The sequence below is a fragment of the Anomaloglossus baeobatrachus genome, chromosome 7 (genome assembly GCF_048569485.1).
Source record: "Anomaloglossus baeobatrachus isolate aAnoBae1 chromosome 7, aAnoBae1.hap1, whole genome shotgun sequence".
Lineage (NCBI taxonomy): Eukaryota > Metazoa > Chordata > Amphibia > Anura > Aromobatidae > Anomaloglossus > Anomaloglossus baeobatrachus.
In genome coordinates this window covers 278,400,677-278,416,736 of record NC_134359.1, presented here as the reverse complement: position 1 = coordinate 278,416,736, position 16,060 = coordinate 278,400,677, and the positions used below count along the sequence as shown (strand labels likewise).

General features: G+C 52.0%; 1 protein-coding gene across 1 annotated transcript in view; it reads left to right on the top strand.

Moving 5' to 3' along the window:
* Window positions 1-96: 96 nt before the first annotated feature.
* The window catches only part of TRAP1 (TNF receptor associated protein 1), a 56,356-nt gene continuing 40,392 nt past the window's right edge, over window positions 97-16,060 (top strand). The window contains 9 exon segments of the mRNA XM_075319781.1: window positions 97-124; window positions 1,457-1,500; window positions 1,502-1,546; window positions 3,682-3,822; window positions 4,189-4,260; window positions 4,349-4,509; window positions 4,636-4,685; window positions 4,688-4,744; window positions 14,531-14,604. Of these exon segments, the coding sequence (XP_075175896.1) occupies window positions 97-124; window positions 1,457-1,500; window positions 1,502-1,546; window positions 3,682-3,822; window positions 4,189-4,260; window positions 4,349-4,509; window positions 4,636-4,685; window positions 4,688-4,744; window positions 14,531-14,604 (672 nt within the window).

Sequence of the window (16,060 nt, the reverse complement as noted above, 5' to 3'; positions counted from 1 at the left end):
GTTATATCAGAGATCTGCTTCCTATTGTAAGACTACAATTCCCAGCATGCCCTCTGCAGCACAGTAGGTGGAGCATGCACAGTGAGGGTGTGGGGCATGCACAGTGACTGGTGGAGCATGCACGGTGAGGGGGGGGAGCATGCACGGTGAGGGGAGGGGAGCATGCACGGTGAGGGGAGGGGAGCATGCACGGTAGAGGGGAGGGGAGCGTGCACGGTGAGGGGGGGGAGCGTGCACGGTGAGGAGGGGGGGGGAGCGTGCACGGCGAGAGGGGGGAGAGCGTGCACGGCGAGGGGGGAGAGAGCGTGCACGGCAGAGGGGGGGAGAGCGTGCACGGCGAGGGGGAGGAGAGCGTGCACGGCGAGGGGGGGAGAGCGTGCACGGCGAGGGGGGGAGAGCGTGCACGGCGAGGGGGGGGGAGAGCGTGCACGGCGAGGGGGGGGAGCGTGCACGGCGAGGGGGGTGAGAGCGTGCACAGCGAGGGGGGGAGAGCGTGCACGGCGAGGGGGGGAGCGGTGCACGGCGAGGGGGGGGAGCTGTGCACGGCGAGGGGGGGAGAGCGTGCACGGCGAGGGGGGGAGCGTGCACGGCGAGGGGGGGAGCGTGCACGGCGAGGGGAGGGGAGCATGCACGGCGAGGGGAGGGGAGCATGCACGGTGAGGGGGGGGAGCATACACGGTGAGGGGAGGGGAGCATGCACAGTGAGGGGGGGGGAGCAATGCACAGTGAGGGGGGGAGCATGCACAGTGAGGGGGGAGCATGCACAGTGAGGGGGGGAGCATGCACAGTGAGGCGGGGAGCATGCACAGTGAGGGGGGGGAGCGGTGCACAGTGAGGGGGGGAGAGCGTGCACAGTGAGGGGGGGGAGAGCGTGCACAGTGAGGGGGGGGAGAGCATGCACAGGTGAGGGGGGGAGAGCATGCACAGTGAGGGGGGGGAGAGCATGCACGGTGAGGGGGGGGAGCATGCACAGTGAGGAGGGGAGCATGCACAGTGAGGAGGGGGAGCATGCACAGTGAGGAGGGGGAGCATGCACAGTTGAGGGGGTGGAGCATGCGCAGTCATCTATAGGCCTGTTATCCCCAAACTTGAGAATGAATGGGAATCTGCACTCGTTCAGTGCTATGGATGCTTCACCGTGTCCCCTTGTACAGCAGGTGGTGGCCGGGATGTTGTATTGAAGGATCCACAATGCTATATCAGTCCTTTATTCTCAGGAAAGATGGCTGCCCCTGAGGTCTGACCCTCCACCGATCATTGAACATTGGCATTTCACTTAATAAAATGGAAGAGGCCACAGAAGTGCAGGGGGTGGGATACAACACAACCCTCCTAACCTGGTCACTTGCCTTCCTTGAGGGTCTCTAACCCTAGATGCAGGTTTTATCGTCTTTTCCATGATTTTCCGATAATCCAGACACCTTTAATATTTAGAGCGCCTGTAATTGTCTCGCAGGTGTCACCTCTAAGCATGAATTTCAGGCCGAGACGAAGAAGCTCGCTGGATATTGTCGCTCGATCGTTGTACTCGGAAAAAAGAGGTGGTGTGCGCACTATTTTGTTTATTTATATACAGTATATATTATATATAATCAAGACTGAAAGTATAAATTGTTCAAAAAATAATGTCTCTCAAAAAATTATTACAATTCCACATGTCTTGTTATACACACGTTTATTTCCTTTGTGTGTATTGGAATAATGTAAAAAAAAAAGAGAAAAAAAGACAAATTGGACATTAATTTCACACAAAACCCCGAAAATGGTCCAGACAAAATTGTTGGCACCTTTCCAAAATTGTGAGTAAACAACTTTATTTCAAGCATGTGATGCTAGCCAAACTCACCTGTAGAAAGTAACAGGTGTGGGCAATATGAAAATCACACCTGAAACCAGATAAAAAGGGGAGAAGTTGACTCAGTCTTTGTGTTGTGTGCCGCACTAAGGCTACTTTCACATCAGTTTTTTTGGCATCCAGCACAATCCGGCGTGTGCCTGATGCAACTAATCCTGCGCAGAATCTGGTTTTTTTGTTTTTTTTTTTACGGACCCGGTATAGCTGATCCATCAAAACAGATTTGGCGCATCCGGTTTTGCATTCGTTTCGTCCGTTTTTTTGCTGGATCCGATTTTTTACAATAAATTGGAGCATGCTCAGTTTAAAAAAAAATGGATCCAGCAGCCGCATCTGTTTTTTGCCGCATTACGCCGGATCCGGCGTCCACAGGCTGCCATTGTAAATACGACGTATGGCACCGGATCCGGCGCAATGTTGTTTTTTGTCAGAGACAAAAAACGTTACAAGAGACGTTCCATCCGGACCGTTGCATTAGTCAAGTACAACGGATCCGGCAAAAGCTGGATGCAACGCAAGGCCATCAGGCACAATCCGGCGCTAATACAATTCAATGGGGATAAAACTGATCGGCGCCGGATCCGTTTTAGCCGTTTTTTTCCGGATTGTGCCTGATGGAAAAAAACTGATGTGTGAAAGTAGCCTAAGCATGGAGAACTGAAAGAGGAGATGAGAACTGTCTGAGGATTTGAGATTTAAAATTTTTGAACAATCTCAAGGTTACAAGTCCATCTCCAGAGTTCTTGATGTTCCTTTGTCCATGGTGCACAACATAATCAGAAGTTTACAACCCATGGCACTGTAGCTAATCTCCCTGGATGTGTATAGCAGAGAAAAAGTGATGAAACATTGCAACTCAGGATAGTCCAGATGGTGGATAAGCCCGTATCAAGTCACAAAGAATTTCAAGCTGTCCTGTAGGCTCAGGTGGCATCGGTGTTAGCACAAATAACATCCACATCTGAATGAAATGAAATGCTATGGAAGAGACCCAAGAGGACCCCACTGCTGACACAGAGACTGAAAAAGAGCCAAAATGTATGTGAGTAATCAAAATATTCTGGGAAAGTGTTTCATGGACAGATGAGAAAAAGATGGAGCTTTTTAGTAAAGCAGATCATTCCACTGTTTACCGAAAACAGAATCAGGCCTACAAAGAAAACAACACAGGACCTACAGTCAGGTATGGTGGAGGTCAGAGATGTTTTGGGTTTGCTTTGCTGCCTCTGGCACTGGAGGCCCTGACTGTATGCCAGATATCATGAACTCTGAAGATTACCAAAGGATTTTGGGTGGCAATGTAGATCCAGTGTCAGAAAGCTGGGTAGGAGTCTAGGTCATGGGTCTTCCAGTAGGACAATGACCCCAAACACTTCAAGAAGCCCCCGAATAGATGGAAACAAAGCTTTGGAAAGTTCTGAAGTGGCAGCAGGGACTCCGGATCTAAATCCCATTGACCCCTATGGAGAGATCCTAAAATTGCTGTTGGGAGAAGAGAAGACGCCTTCAGATATGAGAGACCTGGAGCAGATTATAAAGAAGAGTCCAAGATTCCAGGTGAGAGAAGGAAGACGCTTGTGATGGTTATAGGAAGCGACTGATTGCACTTATTTATTCCAAAGGGTAAAGGTCATGCAGCCAAATATTAAGCTGAAGGGGACAACTATTTGTTGTGTGGTCCAATTGAACTTTAAGGAGAGGGCAAAGACCCTTGTGTAAACGAGATTGTTGACAGCCGTCGTAGAAATAGGGAAATTGGGTTTCAGATTCAGCTCGATCTGTTCTACAGTTGATGTATGTCTGACTCCCGCGTGTCCCTTCATCAGGTTTTTATCCGGGAGCTGGTGTCAAACGGTAGCGATGCCCTGGAGAAGCTGCGTCACAAGCTCTTGTCTCAGGGGAGCGGCCTGCCTGAGATGGAGATCCACCTGCATACGGATAGTGAGAAGGGGACGCTCACCATTCAGGTAAGAACCATCTCCACCTGATTAATGGGGTCGGCCAAGTCTATAGTCCTGTACTGCAGTCCTAAATACCCCCTGTGGTGTTTATATACTCTGTGTACTGTATAGTGTATATATACTGTGGCGCGCGCGCTCGGGGCTCCTGCCCTTGGATAAGCGGTGCCAGTGATGTGACGGCTCATCCAGCTCCATCATCTTCGCAGGTGATGGAGTATTTAGCACGAGTGCAGATCCAGGCAGAAAACCTCCTGCATCTGAACAGACACTAAATACTTTCACCACATGTGAAAAAAAAAGGTGGAGGAGAATGGGGGGGAAGACCAGGCACAAGGCACCGGTCCCCATCTAACTGTGACCTCCTCCCTATAGGACACCGGCGTGGGGATGACGCAGGAGGAGCTCATCTCTAATCTGGGCACCATCGCTCGCTCTGGATCCAAGGTAATCCTGCAGACTAGGTTGATTTCGGGCACCTCAGACCCACAGGGCTTGGATTTTTTATATTCTTTGTGCTCTTTTTTTTATGCAGGCCTTTCTGGACGCTCTGCAGAACCAGGCCGATAGCTCCGGGAAGATCATAGGGCAGTTCGGTGTCGGCTTCTACTCCGCATTCATGGTTGCCGACAAAGTGGTCGTCTATTCTCAGGCTTCGGAGCCCGGCAGCCCTGGGTATTGCTGGACGTCCGATGGGTCAGTACAGAATTGATAAGGCTGTGATTATCTTTTATTTCTTGCTGCTGATATAACACCAGCGTATACCATAGCACTGTATATTATTGCAGACGACGACACTTCATTTGCTTCTTTCCTCTGTAGATCTGGACTCTTTGAGTTGGCCGGAGGCAGTGGTGTACGGCCAGGGACCAAGTCATCATTCATCTTAAAGACGACTGTAAGGAGTTTGCCAATGAGGACCGTGTTAGAGGTGAGCCCCCATCGTTTCACCCCCTCGGAGGCGGTAAGGATAGCGATTCATTTTGGGCGTTGGGTCACTGAGCTTCCTCAAAATAGGGCAGGTGCCGGCCGATTTTTAAAGTCAGCATCTGCCTCCAACAGCAGCGACTGGAGCACACGCTGATAGCTGCTGTTTAATCATTTAAAGGGAACCTGCCACCTGATTTGGTCCCTACATGTTGTGTCCACCACCAGTAAGCCCTTATATACAGCGTTCTAGAATATTGTATATAAGTGCACAGTCCCATCTTATTATACTCACCTAAGGCTATATGCCCACGGGACTATGTACCCGTGGATTTTGCCGTGGAAAACCTGCGGATTTATCTGGATTTTCTAGATAAATCCGCAAGTTTTAGCTAGTACAGACACTCCCCATGTTATCCTATGGACATGGGGAGTGTCTGTGTCCATGCTGCGGTAGGCGTGGCTGCGGAATATGCTGTGGATGTCCCGTAGCCGCACGTAACTGCGTGTCAATTATTCCTGCGGAAAGATCTGCAGAATTCCCGCCTCTCCACTATGGAGATAAAGGCCGGGACTTCCGCAGGTAAGCCGCACGAATGTCCGCAAGGTTTACTGCAGATATTTCGCTGGAATCCCGCAGCAATGGATAGCTGCGGACTCCGGGGAGCTGCTGCGGGAAACCTGCGGATCACTCTCCACTCCTCTGACTTTCTATAGGGGTCTCTCTCTTCAATTGTGAAGGTAGCCTGGGCTATAGGTTGTTTGTTCAAATGTAATAAGATTATCTGTGTATGTAAATAATCAAAATATAGATGCTGCTGTGGATATATCCGCAGGTACAATGTCCCGTGGGCACATAGCCTAAAGGGGTGGTCCGGTCCGATGAGTGTCGTTGGTCTCGATCCAGTGCCTCCTCTCTCTTCCTTCCATCGCCGTCCTCTTTCCCAGCTCTGTGTGGATGACGCGTCCTACGTCAGTCACACAGAGGGCTCCGTTGCGCCCCTGTGCAACGTGATGTGCCCTGCATAATTGGGCGGTTTGACCTTTCCCCATGCCTGCGCATTATAGTACTTTGCTCTGCCCCCAGTAGGGCAGAGAGACGTGCGCAGGAGAACAATGGAGGCCTCTGTGTTAGGATGACATAGGACGTGTCATCCACACGGAGCAGGGATGGAGGACCGCGATGGAAGGGCGAGAGGAGGCACCGGACCGAGACCACCAACACCCATCGGACCGGACCGCCCCGCAGGTGAGTATTATAAAAGCTGGGGGGTTTTATGTTCTACACAGCGCCCTGGGCTCTTATATACAGTATTCTGGAATCCTATATATAAGAGCTCACTGGTGGCCGCCGCAGCTTATAGGGGACACATCTGGTGACAGGTTCCTTTGAAATACTGCTGTCAATTTCTGACGGGTTAGGGGCATTTGAGTTGCGGCATGGTGGCTCAGTGGTTAGCACTGCAGTATTGTGGTGGCTCAGTGGTTAGCACTGCAGTCTTGCAGCGCTGGGGTCCTGGGTTCAAATCCCACCAAGGACACCATCTGCAAGGAGGTTGTATGTTCTCCCCATGTTTGCGTGGGCTTCCTCCGGGGTCTCCGGTTTCCTCCCACACTCCAAAAACATACTCATAGGGAACCTAGATTGTGAGCCCCAATGGGGACAGTGTTACCAATGTATGTAAAGCGCTGTGGAATTAATAGCGCTATATAAATGAATAAAATTATTATTATTATTATTTGCAGTGTGTTGATGACTTTTCTTAGGTGCTGGGGGCCTAATGAAGGCTCACTTGCCGCCACCTTTGTACCTCCATGAAGTCATGTCTGTGGTTAGGCTTCATAGCAGATCATGGTTTCTACACTATACTGTAACACTAAAGCATAGCAATATATAGTACAAGTCATCAAAAGATTGCTAAAAATCCCCTAAGAGGAATAAAAAAAAGTAAGTGGAAGATAAAAAAAATGTCTGACTCACCCCCTTTTTTACCAATTTGTAAATTAAACATTTAGGTCTTAAGAAGTCTGATCTATTAAAAACTAAAAACTTTGCTGACTTGGACTTCTCTTTACATGGGGCGAGTGTATGGAGAGAACGCCGATCACTGTTGTTGAGTCACTTAGCACATGCCCCAACTCCATCGGCCTCCTGCAATGCTAAAGCAGGAGGCTGATGGGTTATCACAGCTGCTGGGGGGCCGGCGGAAGACCCCTGTGGATGCCATGTTGGTCCTCTTATGAAGCCCATCCCATGGCTGGTCTTCAGAGACCGTCACTTACTGAAGTGTTGCAAATATAGTGTAAGCAATCAAATACTTCTGTAAAGGTTCAAGCCCCCTAGGAGAAAAAAAAAGAAATGGTTGCAGAAAATAAATGTTTTAAAAAGCCCAATTTTCCCAGTTAAAAAAAAGATTAAATAAAATTGCCATATTTAATTTTGCCTTGTTTGTAAACATTTGATCTATGAATGTATAGATTTTTTTTACCTGTATGTGAAACACCAAAAATAAAAAATTAAAATCCCGGAATTTATTTTTCTTTGTCGCTCCATTGGGAGACCCAGACAATTGGGTGTATAGCTTCTGCCTCCGGAGGCCACACAAAGTATTACACTTTTAAAAAAGTGTAACCCCTTCCCTCTGCCTATACACCCTCCCGTGGATCACGGGCTCCTCAGTTTTTTCAAAAGCGTCTAGCCAGGCTTCCGCAGGTCCGCACGTTCCTGCAGGGGGTCTGCCACATGGTCCCACCTTACAAACGTCCGTTGGAACCTTGGGACCTTAACAGGGTCCTGACGGCTCTTCAAAAGCCGCCTTTCTCCATCGTTTCATTGGGGGACACAGGACCATGGGTTATGCTGCTGTCACTAGGAGGCTGACACTAAGTAAACAGAAAAAGTTAGCTCCTCCCCAGCAGTATAACCCCTGAGCCAGAGGCGGACTCAATCAGTTTTTTGCTTAGTGTCGTAGGAGGCTGATGTGGGCCGACTGGGCCCTCTTCAGCCACTTGATTTTTTGCGTATATTTTTTCTTTTTTCTCTCGGCGACGCTCGTCGCTCTCATCTGTTGGAATTTTCTTTTTCTGCAGGTATCGTTTCTCTATCTCAGCCCTCGCAGCCCGTGTGGGTACCGCTCCCCTGGGTCGCAGAAGCTTGAGTTCTCGGGCCCTCTCCCCCGTCCAATTCCACGGTACCACTCCCGGGTTGGCACGCTGGGCTAATCCTTCCGGGGCACCTCCTATTCACCCTGCGGTATCACCCCAAAGGGTGCAAGGGGCATACAGCAGGGACTGGACCTCACAGCGCGTCTGGATGATGATGGGGCCCGCAGCGCTGCTTCAGGGGGCTCCCTGCCCCCACCGGCGTCCACCATCCCTGCCTGCCTGCCTGCCTGCCTGCCTCATCCTTCTGCGGTCCGCAGCCTGCACACTGGCAGAGGCTACGCCGCCGACCAGGTAGGACACCCCCTCCTACCTTCCCCCCAGGCGGTTACAAAATATGGGCCCCGGTCCGGGCCTACTCACCGGGCGCCCCGGCCACGTCCTCTCCCAGCGCTGGAGTCCGCACTGACGGCCGGTGCACGGATGTCGCTGCCGCGCCGCCGCCCCCACAGGTAGAACCGCCGGTTTCTACATAATCCGGCGCTGGCTGCTTCCTTTTAGGCTCCGGCCTGGGCCTAGTCACCGGACGCCCCGGGCCGCATCGGGCGACAGAGCGCACGCACTGCCGCCATCCGGTCTTCGCAGCTGCGCCGCAGCCACCGGACAGCCGGCCGGTACCCTCCATGCTCCGGCAGCCTTCAAAATTTAGGTCCCGGCTTCGGCCTTGTCCCCGGCGTCCTAGGCCCGCCTCCTGCCGCAGCGCGATTGGCCGCCGGCCGCTCAATCTCCACCCTCCTCCCAGCCCCAGGCATCACAGGAGAGGGCGGTGGAGGTTTTTTCCCGCTCTCCTCGGCCCCCCCCCCCCCCCACTCCCACCCCAGCATTCATTTTAGAAAAAAAAAAAAAAAAAAAAACAGAGACTGATTATAGCAGTCTCCCTAGTCTGCGGATTGCTGAGGCTACAGCAACCACTCATAGGGGGGAAAAGTAGCCAACATTAGCCACTGAACGGTAGTGGTTGTTCTGTTCTTTTGTCAGGGGCTCAGTTTATTTCAATATGTAAATTGCTCTTTTTATTCTTAGTAAGAACATACTTTTTGATATTTGCAAAAAGTACATGGTTGCATTCTAGACTCCCCCTTTTTTCTTTGTGTTCAAGGTTATTGTTTGAGTCTGCAATATAAGTTCTAAATAATGGAATTCTGGAAGTGGTTTTTCTATGTACATATATGTATATATATATATATATATATATATATATATATATATATATATATATATATATATATATATATATATATATATATATATATATATATATATATATGATTGTGTATATTAACTCTTACGAGCTCTTATTCGGGTTCTTGATTTGCATAAGAGGTACAGTTGGTTTAGGGCTGTTCTCTCAGTTATGAATTGCCCCGAACGTTGTCACATTAGTACTCCAGCTTCCGCGGGCCCTGGCACTGCACGCACCGGTATTCCGCACCGGCAGGCGGGTTGGCGCTCTCTCTCTCAGACCCCGCATACCCGTGCTGACGTCCCTCGGGTGGGTGCGCATGCGCTGCGCCCCCGGGCTGTCGCTCTGCCGTAACCGTCCGCAAGACTGGCGCCTTTCCCCCGGTGAGTTGGGTCCCGTACTAAGGATCTTTTCCTCTGCCCAAGGCGGACCCGCCAGGTCTCGTCTTCTGCGCTCCCAGGGTTCACCTTACTCCTCAGCTCCAGACTGCCTCTCCTCTAGTAGTCTTTCGACCTTTCGGGGATGGCCCAGGCGTTTCCACCTCTGCTGGACTTCGAGCAGGAGTACCGGGATGTTTGGCGCATGACTAATAGCCGGGTAAGGATGGTGAGTCAAGCCTTAAAGGTACGGACAGTCCTTCTCTACGTGCACGCACCGGGGGAGGTGAGTCCCGTACCAGGGACCTCACCCGCTGCTCGAAGCGTACCCGCCAGGTCTCGCCTTCGGCGCCTCCCCCTGGTTTTTCCTTCATTCCCAGGTCCAAAGCTCCCGCTCGTCCAGAAGCCTTCCGACCTCTCTGGGGATGACCCAGACGTACCACCTCTGCTGGATTCCGGGCAAGCGCCGAGCTTCAGCGCATGACGATTAGCCTGGAAGATACGGTGAGTCAGACCATAAGGCCACGGATAGTTCTCTTCTCCTCTCTGAGCACACAGGTCTCCTTGAAGACTTTTCTAGAGGACCCAGGATGTTTGTCAGTGGACATCCAATAGTTCGCAGAGCTACTGCTCCTTCACAGACATCAGCCAGACTGGACGTTACCAGCGGTAAGTCTTGTTATTCTCTTTATTCATTCTCCAAGGGGCTCCGGAGAGAAGTGGCATGCCCCCCTGCGATCGACTCGCCAGGTTGCCTCTTGGCTGATCATCCCTAAGGTGACGTCTCTCAGGGACCACACGGTCTCCCTACGCAGAGGACTACATTCCATATCTGCCGATCAGAACTGGTTGACATCTTCGGTAAGTCCCTTCTCATCATAGCCCTGGCACTTTCACAGCTTCACGGTCTGAGCCTATAGCAGCAGTGTGACCACACGTCGAGGCCTCTGCCTCAGGAGCGGGATCGCGGAGGCGACATCTAAAGAGTCGCTGACCTTCCTTCCGCCTTTAGGTGAACGTACCTTCGGACATAGGTTAGTCCAGTGGATCCCCTAGACTACGTGAGGGAAGTGTACATCTCTCCATAGGCTACGTGAGGGAAGGGCACATCTCTTCCCAGCATCGGCCCAGACGCTCAGGATCGTCGCCTTCACCGCTCGGCTCCTGTCCGTTCGAGCCGCAACCGTCAGGGCGCCTCTATTTCTCATCGTCATTTCTCGCTACTAGGGCAGCTGTTCCACCGGTTGGAGTCCTTTCAGATCTCGGCCCGGTAGATCATCCCCTTAGGCATGTTTTTCGAGTATAGGGAAGTTACGCTTCACGCTGGAGTAGTTTTTCCTTCCCCGCACCAAGTTAGGTTCGATACGTTACTCCGCAGCGGCTGGGGGAGGTGATAGCGGTGGTACACTTACCGGTGTTCATCCTTGCCCTTCCAGAGGTCCCCACTGAAGAACGGAGATAAGTAACCTCCGTCTGCCCCGGGGGATCCGCCTTTCCCTTCCTAGTGGACCAGCTTTCGTGTCCGGTCCCTGGGAAGATCCCCTCTCCGTCTCCTCTGGCGAAGAGCATCAGCCATTACCAGTCTCCTATGCTAGGGTGGGCTTGTCCACTTTCCACAGCACGATCCCTAGGAACACCCCCTATGTGTGGTCTCCCCTTCAGCATTCCAGGATTTCAGATCCATCCGGTTAGACTGGTTACGTTTTCTTCACTGGGGCGAGGTTGTTCCAATCAGGTCCCAGTCGGACCATGCCACAGCGGTGGCGTGCATCATCCACCAGGGAGACGCAGGAAGTGTCGTGAATAAGGAAGAGGTCAAGAAGATCTTGCTCTGGGCCGGATCTCGCGCTCTCTAATCTCAGCAGTCCACTTCCCTACCGTGGACGTTTGGACGGCCGTTCTTTTCTCAGCAGGAGGGGCCTCGCCTAGGCAGAATGGCTCCTCAACCGGGTAGTCTCCAGCCAGATCTACGACGAAGGAAGACCTCCAGTAGTGGTCCTATTTGCCCCCCGATCCAGCTTCTAGTCAACGGCGCACCTAGGGTGCCCCCCTTTTCTGCGCTAGGTGACGACGCCCTCGCCCGGCTGTGAGGCCGGTTCATTTTTTCATTTTCTTGGGCATCTGCCTACGGCTTCCCATGATCTCGAGCTTCTCAAGAGGGACCGAGGCAGAGGGTGGCTATGGAGGGGCCCAGGCGAGCATAGTTCACAGAAGTCACTCAATCCACTCGCAGAGGCCCTGTGGCGCTTTCCAGACCGTCCAGTTCTTCCGTGTCGAGCCCGCTCTGACACCAGGACTTAGAAGCCATAAGTTTCCCGACCTTAAGAGCGGATCCCGGGTTCTTGCTCGCACAGGCCGGTTGGCAAGAAGGATGCAGACAATGTTGGAGACCGGGGAGCTGGTTCCCTCGAAAATGTATTACCACACGTGTGACATTCATCCGGGGGGTAAAAGAGCACATCTTCTTTCCTCTCTCTTTCTCGCTCCTTTCCTGCACTACTGCCATGCTGACAGTCAGATCTGGATGCGGCTTTCTAGCGCGTCCCTCTAGGGGCCTGGTGTCGACGCGGTCATTTCAGTTCAGAGGCTTATCACTTATCGTCCCACGACCAAGGTGTTTCACGCAGAGAAGCGTCCATCTGGCTCAGCGGCATCGCCGTCCACTAGTGACGTGGGACCTTAATCTAGCGATGGGTTCACCTCACGGCTCTCGGTTTGAGCTTTTCCGAGGGCTTCTTACTCCCACATGTTTGGATAGGTGGGCTCCTCGTGACCGTCTCCTTGTCTCAAGGGGCATCAGGGCGGACATCTCTCTCTTGTTGCCTTTGTTCCCCCCCTGTTTTTCCAGGTCCTCCAGTAGGGCAAGGGGGGTGCTCCGGCCACTACCCTCTCTTCGGTCCAAGGCAGCCCGCCTTCCTTCCAGATAAGGTGTTTGGGGTTTCGAGTTCGGTTCTAGTACCTTCTCTCAGCCTGAAAAGAGCCTAGTCCGGACCGCACTTTTCGGTATACTCCGACAGTCAGTTCATCTTTCAGGACAGTTCCTCTTTTCATCCGGTCCCAGGAGGCGCATGCTGGCGCCCAGGGCTAAGATTTCCATAGAGATCCTTCCGTCATAGGTGAAGCCTATCGCATGGAAAACGGACCTCCGCCGTTTTTTTCTACCGTCCAAGGAGAGTTTCTTGGATGATTGGACTACAGACGTTTACGGACCGAGGTCTGCCGGGCCTCCTACTGGTCTAGTAGGCAGACCTTTCCTAGTTCCTATCAGGTCACACCCAAGCTTTGGCAGTGGCCAGTCTTGCCGTTATCTTTGCGGGCGGCAGTAGCACACCTGTAACAAGGTAGGTAATTGTAGGTCTGGGTCAAGCCCGACTGGAGGTAGCGGTTTCCTACCGATCTCCGGTGATGGTTCTCTTCCCACCCAGGGACTGCTTTTGGACATCCCATGGTCCTGTGTCCCCCAATGAAACGATGGAGAAAGATAGATTTTTGTGTACTCACCGTAAAATCTCTTTCTCTGAGTCTTCATTGGGGGACACAGCACCCACCCTGCTTGTGTTTTGTTTGAGTTACATTTTACCGGTCTGTTGCCTCAGTGGCCTTATTCCCAGGCCATTGGTCGCACGTCTATTTGGTTAAGGTTTTTTCCTTGTCTTATTCCGGATTGTTTGGTTCTCCTCCTACTGCTTGTGCACGAAACTGATTGAGTCCGCCTCTGGCTCAGGGGTTATACTGCTGGGGAGGAGCTAACTTTTTCTGTTTACTTAGTGTCAGCCTCCTAGTGACAGCAGCATAACCCATGGTCCTGTGTCCCCCAATGAAGACTCAGAGAAAGAGATTTTACGGTGAGTACACAAAAATCTATCTTTTGAGCCGCTGCGGGATGTCTCTCTCTCCCGTCTTTCTCAGAAGGTGGCCTTCCTGGTGGCAGTTACATCACTTCGGAGAGTGTCTGAGCTTGCAGCGCTGTCATGCAAAGCTCCCTTCCTGGTGTTTCACCAGGATAAGGTGGTTCTGCGTCCGGTCCCGGAATTTCTCCCTAATGTGGTATCCCCTTTTCATCTCAATCAGGATATCTCCTTGCCTTCCTTTTGCCCTAATCCAATTCACCAATGTGAAAAGGATTTGCACTCTTTGGATCTAGTGAGAGCACTTCGGCTCTACGTGTCTCGCACGGCGCCCCTGCGTCGTTCAGATGCGCTCTTTGTCCTTGTCGCTGGCCAGCGCAAGGGCTCTCAGGCCTCCAAGTCAACCTTGGCTCGGTGGATCAAGGAACCAATTCTCGAAGCCTACCGTAGTTCTGGGCTTCCGCTCCCTTCAGGGCTGAAAGCCCATTCTACCAGAGCCGTAGGTGCGTCCTGGGCATTGCGACACCGGGCTACGGCTCAGCAGGTGTGTCAGGCAGCTACGTGGTCTAGTCTGCACACTTTCACGAAGCACTATCAAGTGCATACCTATGCTTCGGCAGACGCCAGTCTAGGTAGGCGAGTCCTCCAGGCGGCGGTTGCCCACCTGTAAGAGGGGGCCGTTTTCGGCTCCTTTTATTGAGGTATTCTTTTACCCAACCAGGGACTGCTTTTGGACGTCCCAATTGTCTGGGTCTCTCAATGGAGCGACAAAGAAGAAGGGAATTTTGTTTACTTACCGTAAATTCCTTTTCTTCTAGCTCCTATTGGGAGACCCAGCACCCGCCCCTGTGCCCTTCGGGCTGTTGTTCTTTTGTGTACACATGTTGTTGATGTTGATTTGTTCTTATGGTTCATGGTCTTCAGTTCTCCGAACATCCTTCGGATTGAATTTACCCTAGACCAATTTATAAGTTTCCTCCTTCCTGCTTTTGCACCAAAACTGAGGAGCCCGTGGTCCACGGGAGGGTGTATAGGCAGAGGGGAGGGATTACACTTTTCAAAGTGTAATACTTTGTGTGGCCTCCGGAGGCAGAAGCTATACACCCAATTGTCTGGGTCTCCCAATAGGAGCTAGAAGAAAAGGAATTTACGGTAAGTAAACAAAATTCCCTTTGTTTTTGTCATTGCACAAACATGAAAATTATTTTTTATTTTTTCAGAGGTGGTTACGAAGTACAGCAACTTTGTCAGCTTCCCCCTGTACCTTAACGGCAAGAGGATCAACACTCTGCAGGTAGGAGGTGACCCCCTCCCCCGTTCTCCGGATCCATCTCCGCTCCTCTGACTTTCTATAGGGGTCTGTCTTCAGGTGTGAAGGTAGCCTGGGCTATAGGTTGTTTGTTCAAATGTAATATGATTATCTGTGTATGTAAATAATCAAAATATAGATGTAGTTGCATAATTATCTGTGTCTATATGACAATCGCACAGACGCCATGATATGACTAAGCTGTATGTTCAGGAGGGGGTTAACTAGGGAGAGTGAAGCTGGTGAACAGATGTATAATCAATGAACAGTGAAGCCCTTCTTAGTGATAGTCTTATCAGTGATTTCACACAAAGAAAGAATGTGTTAACTAGATAATCAAGCCAGAATGAATAATGAAGAGGTATTTCATAATATAACGAGAGAATTTCTTTGTCGCTCCATTGGGAGACCCAGACAATTGGGTGTATAGCTTCTGCCTCCGGAGGCCACACAAAGTATTACACTTTAAAAAGTGTAACCCCTCCCCTCTGCTATACACCCTCCCGTGCATCACGGGCTCCTCAGTTTTTATGCTTTGTGCGAAGGAGGCACACATGCACGCATAGCTCCACAATTTAGTCAGCAGCAGCTGCTGACTATATCGGATGGAAGAAAAGTGGGCCCATATATGGCCCCCGGCATGCTCCCTTCTCACCCCACTCTGGTCGGCGGTGCTGTTAAGGTTGAGGTACCCATTGCGGGTACATAGGCAGGAGCCAACATGCTGTTTTCCTTCCCCATCCCTGCAGGGCTCTGGGTGAAGTGGGATCCATAATCGGTCTCCAGACACTGGGACCGTGCTCCCTCCGCAGCCCCTGGGGAATCTGCTGGACAGGATCTGGGTATCGTCAGGGACATGGCCCTGCTACTGTGAGGTACTCTGTGTCCCCTTGGGGACGGCGCATGGAGCGCTTGTGTCATACACGCTGCAGCACTGCTGGGCGTGTTAGTGCGCCGGGACTACCGCGCTGACCGCGCTTGTTGCCGGCCGCGCTTATAACTCTAGTCCCCGGCTTCTGCGGCCTAGTACCGCATATTCCCACCCCCGGGCCTGCCAGTCAGGGGAAGGGAGGGACGCTGCACTGGAAGATTCCCGCACTTTCTAGGGCAAGGTGCTCTGTGTCCCCGTTGGGACGGCGCATAAAGCACCTTGGGCCCAGACGCTGCAGCGACTGCGGCGTGCGTATGGGTCCGGGACTACCGCGCCGACCGTGCACTGCCGGCCGGCCGCGATTTTAACTTTAGTCCCCGGCTTTTGCGGCCTAGTATGGGATTCTCCCGCCCCCAGGCCTGCCAGTCAGGGAAAAGGGCGGGACGGTCGGTATGACGCCGACAGTGAGGGCTGGAGTACACTGAGCTGTCCTCCGCCCCCCTCACTACCCACGCTGGGGCACCAGATTCCCGCACTTTTTGTGACTACGCCCACGCCTCCCTCCTCCTC